The sequence below is a fragment of the Microcebus murinus genome, chromosome 25 (genome assembly GCF_040939455.1).
Source record: "Microcebus murinus isolate Inina chromosome 25, M.murinus_Inina_mat1.0, whole genome shotgun sequence".
Lineage (NCBI taxonomy): Eukaryota > Metazoa > Chordata > Mammalia > Primates > Cheirogaleidae > Microcebus > Microcebus murinus.
Genome location: NC_134128.1, coordinates 25,542,888 through 25,565,948, shown reverse-complemented (window position 1 = coordinate 25,565,948; position 23,061 = coordinate 25,542,888). Strand labels below are relative to the sequence as shown.

At 54.5% G+C, this 23,061-nt stretch overlaps 1 protein-coding gene across 3 annotated transcripts in view; it reads left to right on the top strand.

The window, feature by feature from the left end:
• WDR37 (WD repeat domain 37) overlaps positions 1-23,061 on the top strand; it is a 49,578-nt gene that overhangs the window by 18,321 nt on the left and 8,196 nt on the right. For 2 of the 3 annotated variants that reach the window (XM_012776758.2, XM_012776760.3), the window contains 8 exons: positions 222-286; positions 3,861-3,996; positions 5,271-5,342; positions 8,050-8,094; positions 8,967-9,043; positions 10,181-10,418; positions 11,996-12,137; positions 22,853-22,987. In XM_012776758.2, the coding sequence (XP_012632212.1) occupies positions 222-286; positions 3,861-3,996; positions 5,271-5,342; positions 8,050-8,094; positions 8,967-9,043; positions 10,181-10,418; positions 11,996-12,137; positions 22,853-22,987 (910 nt within the window). The remainder of the gene's footprint in view (positions 1-221; positions 287-3,860; positions 3,997-5,270; positions 5,343-8,049; positions 8,095-8,966; positions 9,044-10,180; positions 10,419-11,995; positions 12,138-22,852; positions 22,988-23,061) is intronic. The other variant, XM_012776759.3, reaches the window with a different exon arrangement.

Genomic DNA, 23,061 nt, shown 5'->3' with positions numbered 1-23,061 from the left:
TCCTGCGGGCACATGTGCAGGATGCTGGGATGCAGTGGTGGGCACCGCCTGGTTTGCTTTTTGCTATCGGCAAACCTGGAGACCCCTAGGCGGGTGTGGTTCTAGAGGAATCAAGCTCTCAGCAGTCTGGGTTCTTGTCCAGCCCTCCCCGTCTTCGTGTCGCCTGCCTGGGGCTCTGTGGGGAGCGCCGTGCCGTGCTGACTGTCCTTCTGTCTCTGCAGCCAGCCACAGCACCAGCCAGCTTTCTCAGAAGCTGAAGACCACCTACAAGGCCTCCACCAGCAAGGTATGCCGGGCGCTGGCTCTCCAGCCAGTCATGTGGTGTCTGAGGTGTGCAGACGTGTACTTCAAGCTGCACATTTTCCAGTTGGAAAGGTGTAATAGGAAAGATAAGTGGTTTTTAGGAAAATTTAATTTTTGAAAGGAATATCATATGTTAAGTAGCCACAGGACACAGGCACTTAGCCACTAACTTAGCCTCTTGTCTTTGGGGATTAGTGTATTCTGTATTAGTGAATATATTGTCTCTAGAGGGAATATATATTTTTTATTGTTAATTAGCTTGAAATAAAGGCTCTGAATTTGGAGAAAGCTAGTAAGTACATAAAAAGTTATGAAAACTATGTTCTGAGCTAAAGTTACGTCTCAGTTCATTATCTTTTTCCTTCCGTTTTCTTAAATGTGGTCAGGAAGTGAAGGTCTGTCTCTGAGACAAACGGGAACATTCACAGTGTTTTGCATTTTCTTAACGTGTCTTGTGCTGACCTTCTTAGAGTAGCTGGGATTTAATTGTTTGGGAACCCATCTATCTGTGACGGGTACTTCTCTGAAGTACTGTTTTGTGTTAATTCTGTATGCACCTCTACTTTGGAGTATTTTAAGGATACAAAAGATTAACTACCTAACCTTAGTGAATACACATTCCTTTTTGCGAAATCTGGGGGGAAAAGTTGAAATTTCCGGTGAGTCTGCTGTGATTGCGTCAGCAATTATTGTTAGCTGTTTATCTTCCAGTTTGTTCCCTTGAGCTTACTCAGCACGGCATCTATAGCTAGAGTAGCTGAAAGTCACGGAGCAGTTTCCGTCCTTCTGCTGTTCCTCATTATTTGAAATTCTTTGGTGATTCTTTGTTGCAAAAAAGAAATTCTGAACCTGCTGGCATTTTCTAACTGTTTACTCTTCTTCGATAACATCGAGAATGTAAATTGCCAAATTAGTTGATCTTTCATCATGTAATATCTAGCTGACACTTGTAAGTTCTTAATAAATTAGCTTTAATCTTTTTATTCATAATGAAGTGTGAAGTTATGTTCTGCCCTGTTTAATTTCTTGTTGCATTATCTTGAATTGTGTTCCTTTTCCTGGCGCTTACAGTTGCATGTATGTGTGCTTAGTATTCCAAAACTGTCTGCTTATTTCTGAAGTAGACGAAGAAAGGATTACGTAGAGTTATCCTTTACCATGAGCAGTAAAAAATAAGATTTGGACAAAGGCAAGGGTATGTACAGTAAGACTTTAAAAATGCATTAGAGATAGTTAAAGCCCCGGTCATTTTAGGTCCTAGAAATTCATCTGAATTTATAAGAAACATACTACTCATGATCTTTATAGCATTTTGCATACTGTGTGTACCTATCTTAAAAAGTAATGAAAATATAAGACATTATCTGAACATTTTACATTCTGATTTGTGCTACAGCATGGATTCCTGGTATCAAAGCTAAGGATGAATGCAACAAGAAACATTCATTACTTTCCCTCCTCTGACTCAGAGCCCTGAGAGGCCAGTGGCGTGTGGGTGAGGTAGTGGGAACATGGAAGTGTGCGGGTGACCAGAAGAGGCTTCTCCCTTTCAGGGGTGGCTGATGGTGTATTTCTCGTGCTTTTGGGAGGTGAGGCAGTCTGACCTGCAAGCCACTCTAAAGAGACCTGTGAAGTGTTTGCAAATGCTTTTATAAAGACAAGCCTCTTCCATTGTGAAAAAAGGCATTTCTGATCTCTTAAAAAAGTGCTTTAGATCGTAGTCTCAGTTAAGGTGATTTAGGGCGGCAGGTGTCAGCATGGCTTGTTGCTTCATTCTGCTGCTCTTCTGTTGTGAACGCTCCTTCTACGTTACTCCGTCTGTTTCGGGGCCTCTTTGTAACTGTGACTACGTCGCCTACGTCGCCATCTTTAAGAGCAGAGAGTTACTAGACGGCAGAGTGTCTCGGGCAGTTTGGGAGCAGCACGTGGGACGATGCCACGGCACTCACCACTTCTGCGCCACGGTTCTGCCAGACTGCAGCTGGAGTCTCGGGGAGGGAACCCCCTGTTCTCACCCAGGAATGGGATAGTCTCAGGGAGGGAACCCCCTGTTCTCACCCAGGAATGGGATAGTCTCAGGGAGGGAACCCCCTGTTCTCACCCAGGAATGGGATAGTCTCAGGGAGGGAACCCCCTGTTCTCACCCAGGAATGGGGCAGGTGTAGAGCGCGACTCCAGGAGTTTATTTCTTTCAGGGCTGTTATTTGTGGTGGAAATGGGGAGAGACTCAGAAAATGGAATGTACTGCAGCGTATTATGGGGGAAGGTTTTGTGTGTTCTTTAACTTCCCTCCCTCCTAAAATGTTGTTATTTAGCATCTGAATGGCACTTTCTGTAAGCAAAAGCACTTTCCCCTGTTGTGGAGGTATAATTTTGCTGGGCTGAACAGGATATTAGCTTTCAGAAAGAACAAGGTAATGATGGGTTTGAGACTGAACGGTGCTTTTATAATTCCTGTTAAATTTAAACCAAGTCCAATGGAACCTGTTTATTTTGCTGGTAAATATGTCAGCCTCCATCAAGCATTTTTTCCTCACTGCATTGGGGGAATAATTTGAATGTGCAGACTTGAATTGATAGAGCAGTAGGCTGTGGGTTGTGCTTTAATGTGTTTATGTAAGAATGAATTTAGATACATTTTCCAGGGCTTTTCCTAATCAGTGTTTAATACAAGCTGTATGATTGCCACCAATTTTTGTTTTTCACTTAACTTTATGGTTTCATTATTCTGAATAATGTACATTATTCTGATGTACTTAAAAGCTGTTCTTTTATCTGAGAACAATTTAAAACCCAAACTGGAGAAATCATCTTGTTTAATGTTTCTTCCACTCGCTTTATATTTTCCTTGTAAGAGAAAAAGAGAACCATGCTGTCTATTGTCACATGAGGCGTTGCCACTCTGTGTGTCCCCTGTCGTCTGCGCTGTTTCTCTGTCTGTCTCCCACTGGGCCGGGGCCGCCAAAGGCGTGGGACCCCCCTGTACCCTCCACCTGCCCAGTGCCTGCCCCGAGCAAGGGCTCAATAAACAGTCTGAGCAAACCTGCCTCTCTGTTAGAGTGTCGTCTTTTGACTCCTTCCCTGCTGCGGGCCCTTCTTCCCCCGGTAACATGTGGTTGGTGTAAATTGTCCAAAACAGAGAAAAATGAAAGAGGCCCAGTGACCAGAGTCATTAGCATGACGGGTGTGGGGTGTTCTTCCTGCTTTTTTCATGTCCAGCGCTGGCTAGCTAGCTATTCGGTGTTTCTTAAAAAAAAAATTTGGAAGCTCTGTCTGCTGATGTTGGCTTGGGGAAGAGTGACTCCGGATCCCTCGCCACGCCCTTCCGCTGGGGTAAGACGCCGGCCCCTGACGCTGCCATTGCCCTGGGAAGGGCGGACGTGGCCTCGTGGGCCTGCCGTTGCCACGCAGGCGCGCCAGCTCCTTCGGTGCCCTGAATATTCTCTTCCATGGTTTGTGTGCTTGGCAAGGCGTCTGTTTTGTTTTTGCGTTTTTCAACTTTGAAGAATTCACTCCAGTAACTGCTGTGAAAACGCTCCTTCCCGTTTCGATTCCAGATCGTCTCCAGCTTCAAGACCACCACCTCGCGGGCTGTCTGCCAGCTGGTGAAGGAGTACATCGGCCACCGGGACGGCATCTGGGACGTCAGCGTCGCCAGGACGCAGCCGGTGGTGCTGGGCACTGCCTCGGCGGGTGAGCACGGGCGACCCAGCCCACTGATGCGCGGCTCTGCTGACCTCTGACGGGGCCGGTGCCAGGTGTGCCTGATCCAGGGAGCGTGGGGAGGGAAGGCAGGATGGGGCGGTCATCGCGGCCCGCGTGCTTGGCCTGGGTGTGGGAGCACAGGCCACGCAGTGCCCGGACCCGAGTCCTGCCTTCCCGCGTCCTGCCGGTGTGTCCTGTGGTGGGGGCTGTAGCTTGGACCGAATACCTCAGGAAGCACATACGTGTCGTGGGGGGATCTAACTTAACTGTGTTAAGGGTGAACGGTGACAGCAACATAAGCAGAATAACTCTCAAACACCAGGTGTGGTTTTTATCGGCCTTGTCCTTGTGCGCCCCTGACCAGCAGGTGCGCCTGACGCTCCGTAGCGCATGCACAGCACAGGTGAGGGAGGCGCTGGGGTCGCAGCTGAGGAACGCACGTTCTCCGGGGAGAGTAGCCGTGGTGGAGACTGGCGGGGTCCCCTGGGACGTGCAGGAGTCAGTCCCAGGGGTGGGGTGTGAGAGAGACTCCTTTCTCTAATCTAAAAAAAAGATATTTTGTAGACGGTGTCTACAGTGGCATGATGCCCGTTCAGATAAAAGTTGCCAAAATGAAAACGGTGCTCGCTCACTGACAGTGACTTTCCCAGCCGTGGGCAGGTTAGCTGCTTGCTGGGTTCTGCTGTCAAAGGCAGCATTGAACACCATAAAGCCAACTGCGACAACGTAGGTGAGGAAACAAGTTTCTTCTTGTCTGACGCTGTTAGCCTGTTCCTATGTGAGCGCCTCACATTGCTTTAGAAATCACAATTTAAAAAGAAAGGATGAAAGGTTCCCTTCTGATATTTCAGAAATTCCACTCGGGTAGTTGGCAGATAGCTCTCAGATTTCTCTAGTGAGTCTACTTTAAAAGAAAACGGTGCCCGTGAAAGGAGAGGCCCAGAGGGGACTTACTATCTCAGATAGCTGGCAACTGGGCTTGGATGCTGTTTGGAGTTGAGTGCTGGAAGGTCTCACGTGGACGGTGGAACTGTCCAGCACGAGGCCACCAACGCAGCAGTTTGGGTCTTGGGCGGAGCGCGACTTCTCCGACCTCAGAGACTCTTCTCTGATGACTTGAATTTAACAGAGTGATGGAGCCAGGGCTGTCAGAGATGCTCGTGTGACGTCCCACTAGAGCATTTATGTACCTTGTTCCTTTATTAAAACGTCCGTGAAATTGACGGCGGCCAAACTGCAGCGTCTTCCTCTGGCTCTTGCAGATCACACGGCCCTGCTGTGGAGCATCGAGACGGGGCGGAGCCTGGTCAAGTACACGGGCCACGTGGGTTCAGGTGAGCACTGCCCGGGCGGGCCCCGCTGCAGGGGCTGCCCCCAGCTTCGCTTGGTTTCCGAAGTCTTATGTGGCAAAGCCAGCTGCGTCTCTTGATAGACGGTTTAATTCACTCTTGCAGGGGACAGTGTGGCATTGTCAGCGACCAGGGCAACCTGTGTCTGTAGCTTGTCTGACTTTACTAGACGGAAGAGCTTAACTCCCCAGTGTACAGATGATCTGCATTTTATTCCGTGTTGTGTAGAAACCACATGTAGGAAATTCTGTCACTGAGATGTGTGCATTCTTTTTCTTTTTAATGCCCTGGATGTGCTGAGAATGTGCGCACTGTTTATCCCAAAATGTGTGTCTGTTTTAGAGACTTGCCTTTGATGCAGTGAATTTGGCTGCATTCAGGCTCAGTAAAGGGTACTCTGAATGTGCTTCCGTGCCTGTATTTCATGCCGCCTCCAGGAGCTCTCTTCTGCCTTCCCGGTCATGCCCCGGGTGCCCTCGTCCTGCCCAGATGCCCGCCCAGTTCCTTCCCCCGGGGCCCTCACGCACCCTCCCCTGTCGGCAGACTCAGGCAGCGTCACCTGCAGCTGTGTGCACAGAGTGCACAGAGTGCACATGCAGTGGCCGCACTCCCTCTGGGGGCCCGCCTGCCTGTCCCGTGGTCCCGTCCACGGCCAGGGCTCTGGTGAGCTGCGGACCCTCCTCTTCCCTTCCTCAGGGTTTCTCTCCTTCTGTGATTCCTTGCGCCACCATCTTCTCCTTCCAGCCCTGGGCTTCTCCGCCTCGGCACGTGCATAGGCTCTTACCTTTCCCACAGCGACGTCCTCTGCCTCCTTCCTCCTCACCTGTCTGCACCTTCACCCACAGCTGCCGGGTGCCCCTGCCCCTCCGCACCTCCCAGGACGGTGCCCGAGCGTGTACGAGGGGTGCGCAGAATATGGCTGAGAGGATGCGTGCCGCATCGCTGTTTCCATTCCTCACTCCAGTTTACTTTATGAGAACATTTTAAAAATTAAATACACGTGGCTACATGGAGAGCCACGGGCGGTCTCCTGCCTCCCGCCTCCTCACTTGGCTTTCCCTTCCCAGGGGGCCTCAGCTGTTCCAAGTATTGGTCTTCTTTCTTCCAGTTTCTACATAAGAGCTTCTTGGATTACTTCTTAACTTTTCAGTGATAGACAAAGAATTATCTCTTCTTAAGGGAAATGAAGACTTTCCTCCTTCTCTACTCGTCATCCCAAAGATTTACGTCACGACTTTTATCGAAGTCATCGGAGCTCGGTCATTGGGCCGGCTGTGGTGTCATCTCGCCTGCCTCGTGGGGAACTTCATTCTCGTCCCCGCTCTGTTTCCTTTGGAGTCAACGGTTGTCTTGTTTTCCCCTCGCCTGCTGTCCTGGGCGCCCCCCGACTCCTCACCAAGCTCTGCCAGGGTGCGCGTCTCTCTCCGTGCGGCCGCACCCGATGGCCCTCTGTTCCCCATGCAGCTCTTACCCTCCCCGCGTCTCCCGCTCCGGCGCTGCGGGAGTCTCCGGACCTCATGCCGTGTCTCCTCCCGGAGGCCTGTCTTTCTGCAGCTTCCCTAGAAAAGATGGAGGGAGACCTTCGGTGTCTGAAAAACAGGTGGAAGTTCAGATCTGTGCTGTTCAAGGGTCGATTGTACATACCTGGATTTAAAAATACTTTGTTGCTAGACAACGCTAATCATCATCTGAGCCTTCAGCAGGTCGTGATCTTTCTGCTGGTGGGAGTCTTGCCTCGATGTTGCTGGTGCCGACCCATCGGGGTGGTGGTTGCTGAGGGTGGGGTGTCTTGTGGCCATTCCTTAAAATAAGGCAGCAATGAAGTTTGCCCCGTTGACTGACTCTTCCTGTCAGGAAAGCTTTCTCTGTAGCAAGCAGATGTGGCACAGCATTTTACCCACAGTAGAACTCCCTTCAAGATTGAAGTTGGTCCTTTTAAACCCTGCTGTTGCGCTGTTGCCTTATCAGCTAAGTTTATATGCTATTCTAAATATTTTTGTCATTTCAACCATGTTCGCAGCATCTTCACTGGCAGTAGGCTCCGTCTCAAGAAACTACTTTCTTTGCTCATCCATCAGAAGTAACTCCCCATCTGTTCCAGTTTTATCCTGTGATTATAGCCATTCAGTCACACCTTCAGGCTCCACTTCTATCTAGTTCTTGTGCTGTTTCCACGACACCTGCAGTGACTTCTCCACTGAAGCAACAGTCCCACTCTGTCACCCGGGCTACAGTGCCGTGGTGTCAGCCTAGCTCACAGCAACCTCCAACTCCTGGGCTCAAGCAATCGTTCTGCCTCAGTCTCCTGAGAAGCTGGGACTGCAGGCATGAGCCACCATGTTCAACTAATTTTTTTCTATTTTTAGTTGTTTTGGCTAATTTCCTTGTATTTTTAGTAGAGACAGGGTCTTGCTGTTGCTCAGGCTGGTTTTGAACTCCTGACCTTGAGCGATCCACCCACCTCAGCTTCCCAGAGTGCTAGGATGACAGGCGTGAGCCACTGCGCCCGGCCTATGCTGTGTGCCCTGTTCTGACACATTTGCTCGTCACTTGATTGAGTGGGGTATTAATATTGATCTGCCATTTCAATTTTTAACACTAACTTTGAGACACATGCTGTGGCTTATAATAAATATTGATGACCTGTATTTTCTCACCCTAAACCTGTTTTTGTCCTATTTTTATTTTGCAGTGAACTCTATAAAGTTTCATCCCTCAGAGCAGTTGGCTCTCACCGGTATGTTGATTTTTTTTTCTTTATTGAACAAAATTATTGATAATCTTAGAACAACTATAAATACTCCTTTCTTACTGGCCGCATCAGAGTCATCCATGGCTTTTACTAAAGTTAGTCTTTAATAAGACAGTTTATGAATTAAATGAGAAATGAATTAAGAAACACTTGAGTAGTACCTTTTTAAGTCAGTAGTGGATTGCCATTTAGATTAACTTGAGATAATTGTGAGGGTAAAATCCATTCACGCCCTTCTTGATATAAATCATTTCACCATGGCCTGTGTGGTTCTCGGGGGCTCTCTTTGCGCAGAGAAGGTGGGAGCTGGGCTGCTCCTGGGATGGTGAGACCTGTCCCCAGTGTGCAAGGCCTGCTCTGGGCCCGGGTGTCCCGGGGTCCTCCCGTTTGCTCCCAGACCAGGCTGGTGGGGAGAGGACAGGGTGGCACAGATAGGCGGCACTCACGGGGCTGGCGAGTTGTGGGGTCCCGTCAGTGCTGACTAGTGATAGTGACTGTCATTTTTCTGCACCATCCCGAGATCTGTTACAAGTCACGGTATCCAAGGGTTCAGCTTACCTAGATCGATAGATGGAGAATGAGATCTCCTATTTGTAAATTTTCTGTGAGGCTCGACAATGTTCTCCCCTACAAGTGATGGTTATCTTAATTTTGCATGTGACTCGATTCTCAGTAGCTCTGTGGGTGTCTGCACTTGCTGCTTAAATAACGCGCATCCCTTAAATAACGCGCATCCATCTGCTAGCTGGTCTCCGGGTTGGGAAAGCCAGACTGAGGTTGCTTCGGCCGCATGCGGCAGAGAAGCCATCTGTGGGTGGTGCCTGTGGGTGACAACTCTCCCCGATCTCCCTCCTCAGCTTCCGGGGACCAGACCGCGCACATCTGGAGATACGCGGTGCAGCTGCCGACGCCCCAGCCCGCAGCCGATACGAGTGTAAGCACCTTCCCTTCCTGAGCACGCAGCGTGGCCAGACTCTCGGGGTCTGTCTGCCAGGACTGAGTGTGGGAATCTCAGAGTGAACGCATGGTACCTGCCAGGACTGAGTGTGTGTGTGCAGGTCGTCTGTTCTCACCTGCTCCTCTGCTGCCCCTGCTGGCCCCTGTGGTTTTCTGGCCCTGCCGTGACGGAGTCTGATAGCACGTATCCCATAATTAGCATGTGCGTGTATGTGTGTGTGTATACGTGTGTGTGGTCTCTCCCTTGCTGGAGCGTAACTGCGGTGAGGGCAGGGCCTCCGCCAGGCTGCTCACTCCAGGTTCCCTGTCGGCTGCGGTGAGCTTCGTCCTGCCCCTGCACGTGTCGGACGCCGTCGGTCCCCTAGTCCTGCCCATGCACGTTTGGGACGCCGTCGGTCCCCTAGTCCTGCCGTGGACGTGTCCGACGCTGTCGGTCCCCTAGTCCTGCCCGTACACATGTCGGACGCCGTCGGTCCCCTAGTCCTGCCCCTGCATGTGTCGGACGCCGTCGGTCCCCTAGTCCTGCCGTGCACGTGTCAGACACCGTCGGTCCCCTCCTCTGCTGTGTAGCCAGCACCTGTCAGCATCTGGTAACTGTGTGCAGACTGAATACACACATTTTCCTGCAGAGCTGGAGTCTATGCCGGTTGTTTTTATTTCATCCTTGGCCTTTGACAAAAGACTTCATTTGCACTGTATCTGCATAGACTCTCATTATAACAATAGAACTCTATAAGTATATTTTAAATAAGCTCTTGAGCATTGAAATGCTTTTTTTAAATTGTAATAAATCATTGACTCCCAATTGTATTTGTTTAATTTTATATTGCATTTCTACCAGTAAGTGTCCAAAACCGAGGATGTTGGCAGTCATGTTTGCCATCCTGCGGGGTGTTGGAAGTGAGCTGCAGCTCTCTTGGGTCCAGGGGTCTCGGCCACTTGGTGGCTGTGGGGTTGGTAGCACTCCCCAGGCCCGTCACGTCCGCGTCCTGCTGGCCTTGGCCGTGGTGACGCGCAGGTCCCAGACGGGCGAGTGAGGACACTTGCATCTGCGGCTGTGTGGGAAACGCCCAGGCCCCAGGAGGTTCCTTCTCTCTGGCCCTGCCGTGCACAGCAGGTCTCCGGAGAAGACGAGGTGGAGTGCTCTGACAAGGACGAGCCCGATCTCGACGGAGACGCGTCCAGCGACTGCCCCACCATCCGCGTCCCGCTGACGTGCCTCAAGAGCCACCAGGGCGTGGTCATCGCCGCCGACTGGCTGGTGGGCGGGAAGCAGGCCGTGACCGCCTCCTGGGACCGGACGGCCAACCTGTATGACGTGGAGACGTCGGAGCTGGTGCACTCACTGACAGGTACCTCTGTGCTCATGTGCACACCGGTGTCCGAGCGTGCGGTTACGTCTCGGCCAGGATGGTTTTCAGTCCTCCCGGCTGTTCCGTGGTAGTTTCCAGAGCCTCTTTCTAGTAGAACTTTTGGTAGCTAAGTGCATTTTATCCTCAGGAGATTGAACTGTGGCATGTAGCATCTTGATGTTTGAAATGTGGTTGCTGCATTCGTTTTCTGTTGCTCTGTAACAAATTGCCACAAGCTTGGTGTCTTAAAACAAGAAGAAGTCACCGGGCGCGGTGGCTCACGCTATAATCTTAGCACTCTGGGAGGCCGAGGCGGGAGGATTGCTTGAGCTCAGGAGTTCGAGACTAGCCTGAGCAAGAGCGAGACCCCATCTCTACTAAAAATAGAAGGAAATTAGCCAAAACAACTAAAAATAGAAAATAATTAGCCGGGCATGGTGGCGCATGCCTGTAGTCCCAGCTACTCGGGAGGCTGAGGCAGAAGGATCACTTGAGCCCAGGAGTTTGAGGTTGCTGTGAGCTAGGCTGATGCCACGGCACTCTAGCCAGGGCAACAGAGTGAGACTCTATCTCAAAAAAAACAAAAACAAAAACAGAAAGAAGAAACCAAGAAGAATTGACTGTCTCTTGGTTCCTGGATCTGGGTCCTGGGTCAGTGGCAGCTGCTCCTTTGCCAGGCCCTGCAGGTGCGGCCAGTCCTGGCGGGACCTTGCTGGGGCCGTCTGTCGGCCGCAAAAGTCCGTTTCCCGTGGCTGCAACGGGGACTCCTATTCTCCTATTGTCAGCTGGGGGCTCCTCTGAGCCTCTCAGGGCTGCCCCGGGTCCCTGGAAGTCCCTCCCGAAGGTACCTTTTGCCACCTGGCAGGTTGCTATCTTCCAGCCAGCCGGAGCGCACTCTGCCACTAGCTTCTCCAGCGTGTTGGGAGGACGGCCTTGTCAGGGCCTGGCTAGGTGGGGCCACCCAGGACAGGCTTTCTTTAGATTAACTCAAAGTCAGCGGATGTGGGGACCCTAATTCCATCTGCAGAGTCCCGTTTGCCCTATAACGTGGCCTGGTCACCAGAGACTGTCCCGGCACCTTCACAGCCTCTGTCCTGATGACAGGCGGTTAGTTCTGCAGGGCGCGGGCTGGGGTCACCGCAGGGTTCTGCTGTCGCAGTTGTTTCTGCGGTTTTGTCAGCGAGCCATTTCCTCATTGAGTGTCCGAGATTGTGTCTCACCGAGGGCCGGGGTGTTGGGTCGTAGATGTTCTTGGGGAAGCGGAAAATTAAGATTTAAGTCGTTCACCTGCGCAGCCTGTTAATTTGCCTGACCTCCCACTGCTGACTGCCAGGACTGGTAAGCGGGCTAAGCACACACCTGGTTCCCTGCTGCTTGGGAGTGGACAGCTAAGAGGGCTCCAGCTTCTCGGGGAAGCCTGTCCCTCGTGACCCTGCGTGATACGTGATTCTGTTAGGTTCCCCTTCCCCTGGATGGCAGCGCAGAGCCTGGGAGCCTGTTTCTGATTCCTGCGTCCCAAGGAGCAGCTCTCAGCGTGACCCCGCAGCGCTGACCTTGCTCCGTGGCTTTGCTCGCAGGGCACGACCAGGAGCTGACGCATTGCTGCACGCACCCCACCCAGCGGCTCGTGGTGACCTCCTCTCGAGACACGACCTTCCGCCTGTGGGACTTCAGGGACCCCTCCATCCACTCCGTGAACGTGTTCCAGGGACACACAGAGTGAGTCTCAGTCGCGTTTGGACATCTGTCCTTTCGAGTTCGTGAAAAAGTTCTGTGGGTTGACATGAAAATTGAACTCTAACCTACCTTTCACTATTCCCAACTCTACCATCTTTCGAAATGGCTGTTCTTTTTCTAAGCATTTAGCTCCCTTCTGGCCCCTTCAGTGAACCTCGGAGACTAAGAAAAGGCGCTCCCGTGGGTGGGGATGGAAGGGGGCGGGGACAGTGGGTTTGGGACGAGCAGGGACGCCCTGGGAGCCTTCGGGACGCCTGAGCTGCTCACAGCGCCCTCGGGGCCCTCCGGCGCCTCCCCAGTCTGGTCTTTGTTGTCACGTGTGTCTGTGGGGTGTTCTGTGAGAAGGTGCACGCGCACACACGCATGTTCGTGTGCGTGCACACGCAGCCCCTCAATCCCGTGTGCCCCTCTCTGCTGGGATTTCCGGCAGGCACCTCGAGCGTGAGGTCCTACCAGAGCTCTGCAGTTCTTTCCACACACCGCGTCTCCCGCCTGGCGTTCTCCGGGAATGCCGAGCACGTTGTCCTGCTGCCGACCTCGGATATGCATTGATTCTTCTCTTCAGACCTCCTTTCCCCACCCCGTGGTTGCCCTGTCTGGCCCATGCGCAGTCCCCTCTCCAGTCCTGCCTGCGGAACGTGCTCCAGGGGCGGTCCCACGTGACACCTCGTGTCCAGAAAAGCACCGGCCTGTGGGAAGCTCAGTGAATTTAGTTTTTAAAGAGACAGGATCTTGCTCTGTCACCCATGTGGGAGTGAGTGGTGTGGTCACAGCTCACTGCAGCCTCGAACTCCTGGGCTCCAGCGATGCTCCTGCCTCAGCCTCCCGAGTGGCTGGGATGATGGGCACCTGCTGGGGGTGCTGGGCCGCCCCCGTGGTCAGGTGAGGCCACCAGGTCTCCCTGGCGCAGGTGGTTCCCAGCTGGGGATCGCTGAAGCCCGGTGTCTTAGTTTTTGTGTTTTTTTTTAATGGAGCCAGGTGTGGACTTGGCCCACGGAGCCTCTCTGCCCCGTCCTGTGAGGCCAGGCCAGTGCTGCGTCCACGCGCTGGAGTGTGTAATGCAGACAGACGGTATGCACAAGCACCACCACCACCCTGCATCCTGTTCTCTTACTCAGATTAGCATGAACTGGCCTCCTTTAGTGATGTGTAAACCCAAGAATATGCTTTGAAAAGTTCTTTCTTTGGTGTGGTTTCCTCGCTGTGAGTGTCAGAGGAGGGAGTTTGAACTGCTCTCAGCCTTTCTGATGTGGTGACTTGCTGGGAGGCTGCAGGCTGGGCCTGCTGCCGGGCTCAGCTCTGGGCCAGCCCTGCCTGCTGCCTGGTGTCCCCGCCAGCCTGGGGCTTGGGGCTCGGCCAGCAGATGGGGCTGTCCCCGCCTTTACAGAATACAAAATACTTCCTGTTAGTGTGCTGGCAGTAAGCTCTAGAGATACCTCCTGTTTAGAAAAGCAGGAAATGAGACATCGTACAGAAATGTTTCAGCCAAGGAATCTCCTAGTCAGTAACTGTTGCCTTTTGTCTCTGGCAGATTCAAGCCTGTGTGGCAGATAAAACCCATAGAATTGCGTCATTTTTGCAAATGCACATCTGCACCGAGCAGCACCTTCATTAGCCCAGCCGAGGGTTTAGTTCCCATTAAGGGCAGAGGAGTGGCCAGTGCCAGCCGTGTGTGTTCTGTCTGAATCTTGTCTGTGACGCTCTGTGCGTGACTCAGGAAGACAGACCCAGGTCCCTCCCCTAGCTGCCGTGCTGCTCTGGCAAGTCCTCTGCGCTGGACACTGTCCTGCAGCGCCCGCGACTTCCCTGCAGATGCCCACGAGCCCGAAGCTGCGTCCTGTTCTGTGGCCGCCCCTACCGCCAGGGGATGCGCTGTCCTGTCTGCGGGGCCAGCGCCTGCCCCCCAGACAGGGAGGTGGGAGTGTCCCCGGGAGCTCGTGCTCAGCTGCAGGACCGACTGCTGGTCCAGTGAGTTGTGGGGGCTGGTGCTCAGCTGCAGGACCGACTGCTGGTCCAGTGAGTTGTGGGGGCTGGTGCTCAGCTGCAGGACCGACTGCTGGTCCAGTGAGTTGTGGGGGCTCGTGCTCAGCTGCAGGACCGACTGCTGGTCCAGTGAGTTGTGGGGGCTCGTGCTCAGCTGCAGGACCGAATGCTGATCCAGTGAGTTGTGGGGGCTGGTGCTCAGCTGCAGGACCGACTGCTGGTCCAGTGAGTTGTGGGGGCTGGTGCTCAGCTGCAGGACCCACTGCTGGTCCAGTGAGTTGTGGGAGCTCGTGCTCAGCTGCAGGACCTACTGCTGGTCCAGTGAGTTGTGGGGGCTCGTGCTCAGCTGCAGGACCCACTGCTGGTCCAGTGAGTTGTGGGGGCTCGTGCTCAGCTGCAGGACTGACTGCTGGTCCAGTGAGTTGCTCTCCTGGTGTCCAAGGTGGTTTCTCGGTGCCTTTTGCCTCAGTTCTTTTCCGGGGCATTGAAAGCAAGACTGACTTGCAGTTCCTATTGCTGCAGCTCTGAGAATTTGTATGCGGAGTGTTCTTTTTTGTTGTTATTGAGACAGAGTCTCGCTTTGCTGCCCAGGCTAGAGTGAGTGCCGTGGCGTCAGCCTAGCTCACAGCAACCTCAAACTCCTGGGCTCGAGCAATCCTCCTGCCTCAGCCTCTGGAGTAGCTGGGATTACAGGCATGCACCACCATGCCCAGCTAATTTTTTCTATATGTATTAGTTGGCCAATTAATTTCTTTCTATTTATAGTAGAGACAGGGTCTCGCTCTAGCTCAGGCTGGTTTCGAACTCCTGACCTTGAGGAATTCTCCTGCCTCGCCTCTCAGAGTGCTGGGATGACAGGCGTGAGCCACTGGACCCAGCCCTGCAGAGTGTTCTTTAGTGAGTCGTTGCTTACACAGAGGCAGTGCTTCTTTAACATGTGCAGCTAAAAAATCCTTTCTCACATAATTCATGTTAACATGATGTGGAACATGTTTTTGAAATTTTTACTGTAGGGCGTATTTTCATTTGCATGAACTCAGCATGAATTCTTTTGCAAAGTACGTTAGAATCTAATGTCTTCTGGAGAATAATTCACTTAACTGCAGTTAATTTAGATTTTCGTATATTGGGTTTTCTTAAGGCAAGATGTGGCTTTGCCTGCTTTAAGATTATTGGCCCGGTTTTATAATCCGATTTGTGTAGGAGAGAGGAGGAGGCCACTGGCCCCCCCCCACCCCCCCCACCCCCCCCACCCCCCCCCCACCCCCCCCCCCGTGCTGGCGACCCCAGTGCGCGCCAGGCGGGGGTGTTCACGAGTGCAAACAGCCGTCGCGTTGGGGAAAGTCTGAAATCAGTTCAGTATGGATAAAATATTTGAGAATGCAAAATTTTTTGTTTCCTTCCATTTTGCTTCAACTCTTTCCACTTGCTTGTGACTTTCTTCCCAAAATGTGAACTCTGGAGCTTTCTTCTAAAGAAAACAAAACACATACCTAATAAAATAAAAGTTTTTTTTTTCATCAGAGTATTTTTTTTCATTTTAGCGTATTATGGGGTACAAGTGTTAAGGTTACATATATTGCCCATGCCTCCTCCCCCCTCGAGTCAGAGCTTCAAGCGTGTCCATCCACCAAACGTTGCACATCTCACTCATTGTGTTAAACAAAAGTTTTAAAAATCAGTTTAAAAAGTATGATGATCGTTTTGAAGTCATGACATTTTCGTGTGCTTTTATTGCTAAATACCTGGGGGAGATACTTGGTACTAAATACTAAGTTCTACGTTTTTTCTTTAAGTCAAACTGAAATGGCAGTAAAAATACTAAATTCTAGATTATGCACCTACAAAGGTAAAAACAGTTTTGAATCTTGTGTCGTGAAGTTAACAGTTTTCTTTATGCTTTCAAAGAGAAAAGGTGTTTGGCAGCGGCATTCTTAGCTGGACGGTGGTCGACTTTAATTGTGACTGGGTCTCGAGCTTGGTCAGAGTGAGCAGGTGGGCGGGAGGAAGCCCTGCACGAGCCCCTCTCAGGCAGGGATCTTGGAGGCTGTGCTCGGTTTGTGGATCTGTTTTACTTTTGCCAATGGCTTTTAGGGCCTTGCCTGTGAGGAGGAGAGAGGGGAAACAGGGACCAGGTGGCGCCTCCAGCAGTGCCCCCCCCCGTAGAAGTGCCCCCCGGGGAAGCAGGTGCCCCGTAGACCACAGCGGCCTCAGAGCCGCGGCTCACGCCCAGAGCCCAAACCTCTCCTCTCCTTTGCACCCCCTTCCCCCTACGCCCCAAAGTGCAGGGGCTCCATCTCCTTTACTACATTAAATTAATTTAATTAATTGAGGTGATTATTATAGTTTTATTTTGAGGGAGTTTGTGGCCTCACTTAATTCCTGGCAGTGACTGGTTGATATCCGAGGTTGTTGTGAAACCCCAGTGAGGATCGCTGAGGACTCGTGGCCTCGCCCGCTGCAGGCTCTGCCCAGCCCGGGACGTCAGCCTCAGCCCCTGCGGTCCCGCGGTGCTGGCGGATGGGCCCTGCCGCAGGGGGTGTGTTCAGGTGTGGTTTGGTGTTTAATTATCGGATGCTTTGTCTTAGGACTGAAGCAACAGGGACATGGCAGCATGTGGCGTGAGCAGGCTGCGAGCTCTGCGGCTGGCCGGCTGCTCTTCTGTGCGCAGCCGTCGTGGGCAGGTGCCCGTGTCTCGCTGGCAGCCTGTCCGCTAGGTGCCTGCAGAGCCGCCCCATCCCTCCTTGCTGGCTCAGTGTCCTGCAGTGTGGACGTGCAGTGTGGACGTGCAGGGGTTCACGGGGCCAGCCCCGCTGAAACAGTTTAAAGTTGTTTCCAATTCAGAAAATCATTTTTAAAAGTAAGAGGAGATTTAATATTTCTCCATTTTACCCATTTAAATTGCGCCTTTAGGACGTGCCGCTCAGGAACTGACAAGGTGAGGGCTGGAGCTCCGGGATCAGGCTCCGCCGCTTTCCCTGGCGTGACATGAACGGCAGCCGGGCGCTGACACGACTGGAAACTCCCAGCCAAGAGAGGCTTGCGCAGACTCCCGACGGGCGGGGCGGGGTGGGGTGGGGGGTGTCCACTAGGCCCCTGTGCGGCAGGGCCCAGAGGGGCGCGGGGCGAGCAGCGCGGGGACGGGGCAGCTGTCTCGGGTCCTGCAGGTGGTGGTAGAGCGGGTTGTGGGCGTTGTGCCCTGCACCCCCAGCCCAGGGGAGGCAGCTGGCAGCCTGGGGGGCGTCTGCGGCTCTTCCACCTGGCTTCACGCTCAGCGCCGCCTTCCCCGTGTGCGCTCAGCTGACGCGAGGTTCTGCGCTGAGTGGCAGGCAGAGCAGCACTTCCCTAGTGGCCATCCTGTGGGCACGGAGAGCCGTGTCTTCTCCATCAGGCCCCCGGGATCCAAGACTTAACCACTTCAGTACGAGCATCCACTGTAGTCGACAGCCACAGATGAACGTGCACAGCCGGGCCGGGCGTTGACTTTAGTCTATAATTTTGAATTGACTTTTCTAATTTTTCATCTATCAAACTAAAATTGTGAACGTTTAAAAATAACATAATGAGACCATGTATGTCTATGTCACCTATTCTGATTTACATTACAAGTAAAGCTGCCTGTAAAGCGAAACAAGCTTTCAGGGCTTTCAAGCTTGCCTCATCACAAGAGCAAAATGGACGCGTCGTCAATGCACAGCACAGACTACCGTGCGGACTGTGAGTGCCGGCTGTGGGCGAGACGTCGCGGCCGTGAGCGCCGCGCGGAAGTGGCTAAGACCTTAACTATTTTGAGTGTGCGCGTCTACTGTAGGGGGGGCAGCGGCGATGCTCTCGGGCATCTGGGCATGCGCTGCTCTGGCTCTGACGGTCCCCGAGGCTGTGGGCTTGCAGTTCTGACGCCTCCTGTGTTTGTTTGGCTTCTCTGCAAGTGGGCTGCTGCCTTCTGCCATTTTTGTGTTGGTGTGTGACATTGCCTCTCTTCCAATTCCCTGTTTCACGTACGTGTGGCTTCTCATGTTTAAAAACTGACAGAGCAGTAACGGTTAACCCTGAGTAAAAGCCTCGAGGCTGTTTTTATGGAGTGAGAACTCGAGGGTGGGGAAGTTAGGAATGTTCTTCCGTATTCTGCTTGTGAAGCCCGTGTGCAGGCCTGCGAGTGCAGGTGGCTGTGGGGACGGTCTGGTCCTCAAGGGCGGTGAGACCGGCACGTGCAACAGCACGTCACAAGAACACAGAGCCGAGTGCTCAGTGCTCAGTGCAGAGACCACAGAGCCAAGTGCTGAGTACTCAGTGCAGAGACCACAGAGCTGAGTGCTGAGTACTTAGTACAGAGATCACAGAGCTGAGTGTTGTGTACTTAGTCTGGGCACCATATTCAGCGTTCCTATAGTGGTTGTTTCCTTTTATATAATTGCCTAGAAGAAATTCTTTTGTTCTTCTTAGTGAATAGCTTGGGAGCGTTCTCACTGTTAATGGTCCTAACTCAGAACTCTGTTTTTTTAGGTATTCAGAATAGTAAGTGTAAACAATTTAATAAAGGCAGCTTGATTTGGTTAATAATAAAGAAGATTTTTTGAAATGTTGTCTGTCTAATTTGAAAAGGAAGGACTGTGTCTTGTGGGGTGTGACTGGGCTGCCAGTGTTCCAAGCGGCAGCTGCTGTGGGGAGGGTTTAAGAACTAAGGCTCTGTGTTTGCACCGAGCTGCGTCTCACAGGAAGGAGCCGTCTGAAGACACATCACGTCGTCATGCGACTGTAAAGTCTCCCGAGGGAGGAATGTGTCAGAGCTGTGAGTTGTCGTTTGAAAGAATGAATCAACGTTAACGTCCCCCAGTGAGGTGGGAGGTGCACCCAGGATCATCTGCCACCCGAGCCCTCGGGCTGCGTCGTGGGTGGCCTCGTGGCTTTCTGGTAACCTGGTGGGTGACGTGGGGCCTGGAGGCAGGAGGGAGCAGCCAGGGAAGGACGGCAGAGGGAGGAGAGAGCCTCGCGTCCCTGGTCTGAGGATGGAGGGCCCCTTCCGTGCCGACCTGGCGGCGTGGCTCTGCTGCTGTCGTGGCGTGGAAGCGGCCCTGGTCGTAGGTGTCAGGGGGCACCTGGGGCCGTGGGCAGCGTGGAGCCCGGGGCAAGTGTGGGGGCCGCGCAGGTCATCCCCGAGACACAGCGGCCCGAGGGCACGGAGTGTGTGTGCAGGGCATAGCTGTGACAGCCGCCCGCTGTGGAGTGACAACCGTCCGCTGTGGAATCCCACCTGCCGAGGAGGTGTTTGCTGAGACGACGGGCGGCCACAGCCACGGTTCCTTCTCATTGGCGCTGCGGCTGTGGGTCTGGGTGGGGCACAGGGCGGCAGAGCACCGGGGACCCTTGATGCCCCAAAAGTGAAGTGACTGTGTAAATCTCACTGATTTTAACTTCAGTGTAGCGGCTTCAGACCAGGCCGTGTTGAACTGAATGTCTTCTTGGAGCGGCTTTGTGGAAAGTTCTCACTAATTGAGTTAGTAAAGCCCTAAGGTGAGTGTGGCCCAGTGACGGCCCACCTTGCTCCGACACCCAAGTCACATCAGCACCACCCCCCCTCCTCCGGACCCATGACAGACGGGCTCTCAGAAGCCTGTGTGTGGCTCTGGCGCGGTGACAGCCAGCGGCACGCGGCAGCCATGGAATGACGCCATGTGCCCTGAAACTGCCCAAATCCCTGCGCCGGCGGCCGTCTTCACTGACAGAGGGAGGCGCGACCCCTTCTCTGGGCACTCGCGCAGGGCCGGGCATGCGGCCGGTGCTCAGCGCAACTTCCTTCAGGGCCAGTGCAGGTCGGCTTCCCGGCAGTGGGTGTGGGATGTCCCCGTTGCCCCTGACGGAGGTTCCCACGCCCGTGTGACCCAGTGAGGACGTGGAGGCAGAACCGACCCCACGCGAGGAGAGTCAGCTGCTGTTTTCCAGGGAACGGCTGTATTTCAAATCCTGAAACAGAATCACGTGTGACTCGTCTGGCTTTTCCCGTGACTGTTGTCTTGGGTCACTTCTCCTGGGAGTCGGCCGTCAAGGCATGTTCAAATGTCTCATTTGGCCACGGCTTTCTGTTTCTCAGTCCGTGTGGACTCTGAAAGCGCAGGCCGGCGTGAGCTCCGTGATTCCAAACGGCAGGCGCAGGGAGCCGTGTTCGTCTGTTGCCTCCTCATCTGGCAGAGTCCGGTTCTAAACGCAGGCTCGGGACAGCGGTGGGAGGAGTGTGGCGCTCTGGCGAGCCCCCGCGGAGGGTGCGGTTGTGCCGCGACTGTGTCGTGCCGTGCAGGCTGGTCCCTGCGGCTGCGCCGGCTCTAGGCCGGTGGTGACCCTGACGACGCCCTTTCCGTAGGGTCTGCTGGGCGGCGCAGGTGCCGCGATGTGAGCGTGTGCAGGTCACGGCCACGCCCTCGCGGACGCGCCTCTCTGCGGACTCTGCGCCTGGAGCAGACGGGCCTCGCCCTGCAACGCCCCGCTCTGCTCTCGGGTAGGAAAGCGCCATTTTCTAGGAAGCCGAGTCTCAAAAGCGAGTCTCAAAAGCGAGAAACGGAAACCGCAGCGGGCGTTTGGCGCGGGGCCAGGAGGCGTCAGCGCTTTCCGCGCCGCGCGCCTCCCTCCGCAGCCGTGGAGCCCGGCGGAGTGTTGCGCGGAGCAGCTTTGTGTCTCCGTGTGACTGCGCAGGCAGCTGCTGCCCCTAATGAGCGGAGCGCGCGCCGCCGCGTTTGCGCTGACGGAGACCGCAGGGGAGCAGGGCGTGCGGGGCGGCGCTGGACGCGGCGAGCAGGCGCGGCCGTCAGCTGGAGGTGCACGCTCCGCCGCGCCCACGACAAGACAAATGGCCGCGCTGCAGTTTGGCAGAGTGGGGAGCTTTTCCAGGGAGCAGTCGCGGCTCCCCGGGAGACCCTGGCTCCGAGGGCGCCTCTGAACCTCCGCCTCCCTGCCAGGGTTTCCTTCTGATGTCCCACAATACCTGTCACGGCGGTGATTTATTAAAGACCTAACGTCTGCTAGCATTCCATTAACACGGGGTCAGGCGGTCTTTTGTTGAGGCTTTTTTCCATCGGTGTAGCAGAATGTTAACCGAAGTCGAACTTGGCCAGCACCTGCCGAGGACTCCAGTCCCAGGAGAAGTCAGCGGGAGACCGAGCCCCCTGCTTTGCCAAGCCCGGCCGGCCGCTGTGGCTGCTTAGGCCTGTTGTGTCATCGCGTTTAGGAAAGAGCGGCACCCAGGCCACAGTCGAACCCCAAGGGTCCTTTTCTTCCATGCAGATAAGAGTTCTGACTTCTCTGCATCTTTGTCAGCGTTCGTTGTTTTCTGTTTTCTGGCTTTGGCTTGATGGTAGCCATCCTGGTGGGTGCGCAGTGGCATCCCACTGAGGCTTTGCCTTGCGTGTCCCTCGTGGCCGGTGACGTTGGCGTCTTCGTGTGCTCATCGGCCATTTTGGCGTCTGCTTTGGGAAGGCGTCCCCTGACGCCCTGTGCCCACTTTTGAGCTGTTGAGTTGCTGGAGTTTTCTCTGACTCGGGTGTTCTTGTTAAACTGGGAGCTGCTGTTGGAAAGGGCTTTCTTAATTCTCTGCTGCCAGAGCCTCGTGTATAGGCATTTTGGCGGGTTCTGTGTGGCCCACATCTTCTGGAAGCTTCTCTCTGCGCGCTGCCCAGAGACGGCGGAGCAGAGCAGTCGCTGAGAGAGCGGCTCCTCGCTCCACAGCGTGGAGGAGCTTGGTGGGGGTGTCGGCCTCCACCCAGCCGGGTCCCTGGGAGCAGGATCCTGTGGGGTGCAGAGGGGAGGGTGTGGGGTGCAGAGATGGGGGGCGCTGTTCAACCCTGGTCTGGGATGTGTTGTGGGGTGCCGAGGGGGGGTGCGGGGTGCAGAGATGGAGGGCGCTGTTCACCCAGGTCTGGGATGTGTTGTGGGGTGCCGAGGGGGAGGGTGTGGGGTGCAGAGATGGAGGGCGCTGCTCACCCCGGTCGGGGATGTGTTGTGGGGTGCAGAGGGGAGGGTGTGGGGTGCAGAGATGGAGGGCGCTGCTCACCCCGGTCGGGGATGTGTTGTGGGGTGCAGAGGGGAGGGTGTGGGGTGCAGAGATGGGGGGTGCTGTTCAACTCTGGTCTGGGATGTTTTGTGGGGTGCCGAGGGGGGGTGCGGGGTGCAGAGATGGAGGGCGCTGTTCACCCCGGTCTGGGATGTGTTGTGGGGTGCCGAGGGGGAGGGTGTGGGGTGTAGAGATGGAGGGCGCTGCTCACCCCGGTCTGGGATGTGTTGTGGGGTGCTGAGGGGGAGGGTGTGGGGTGTAGAGATGGAGGGCGCTGCTCACCCTGGTTGGGGATGTGTTGTGGGGTGCCGAGGGGGAGGGTGTGGGGTGCAGAGATGGGGGCCGCTGTTCACCTGGTCTGGGATGTGTTGTGGGGTGCAGAGGGGGAGGGTGTGGGGTGCAGAGATGGGGAGTACTGCTCACCCCGGTCTGGGATGTGTTGTGGAGTGCTGAGGGGGAGGGTATGGGGTGTAGAGATGGAGGGTGCTGCTCACCCCGGTCAGGGATGTGTTGTGGGGTGCTGAGGGGGAGGGTGTGGGGTGCAGAGATGGGGGCCGCTGTTCACCTGGTCTGGGATGTGTTGTGGGGTGCAGAGGGGGAGGGTGTGGGGTGCCGAGGGGAGGGTGCGGGTGTGGAGGGGTGCCATGGTGTCTGACTCCGTCGCCTTTGCCCGCAGCACCGTGACCTCGGCGGTGTTCACCGTGGGCGACAACGTGGTGTCGGGCAGCGACGACCGCACAGTGAAGGTCTGGGACCTGAAGAACATGCGGTCGCCCATCGCCACCATCCGCACGGACTCCGCCATCAACAGGTGCGGCGCGAGGCTCGGCCTGGCGCGAGGCTCGGCCTGGCGCGAAGGGGGCGGGGCCGTGGTTTCACGTCTGG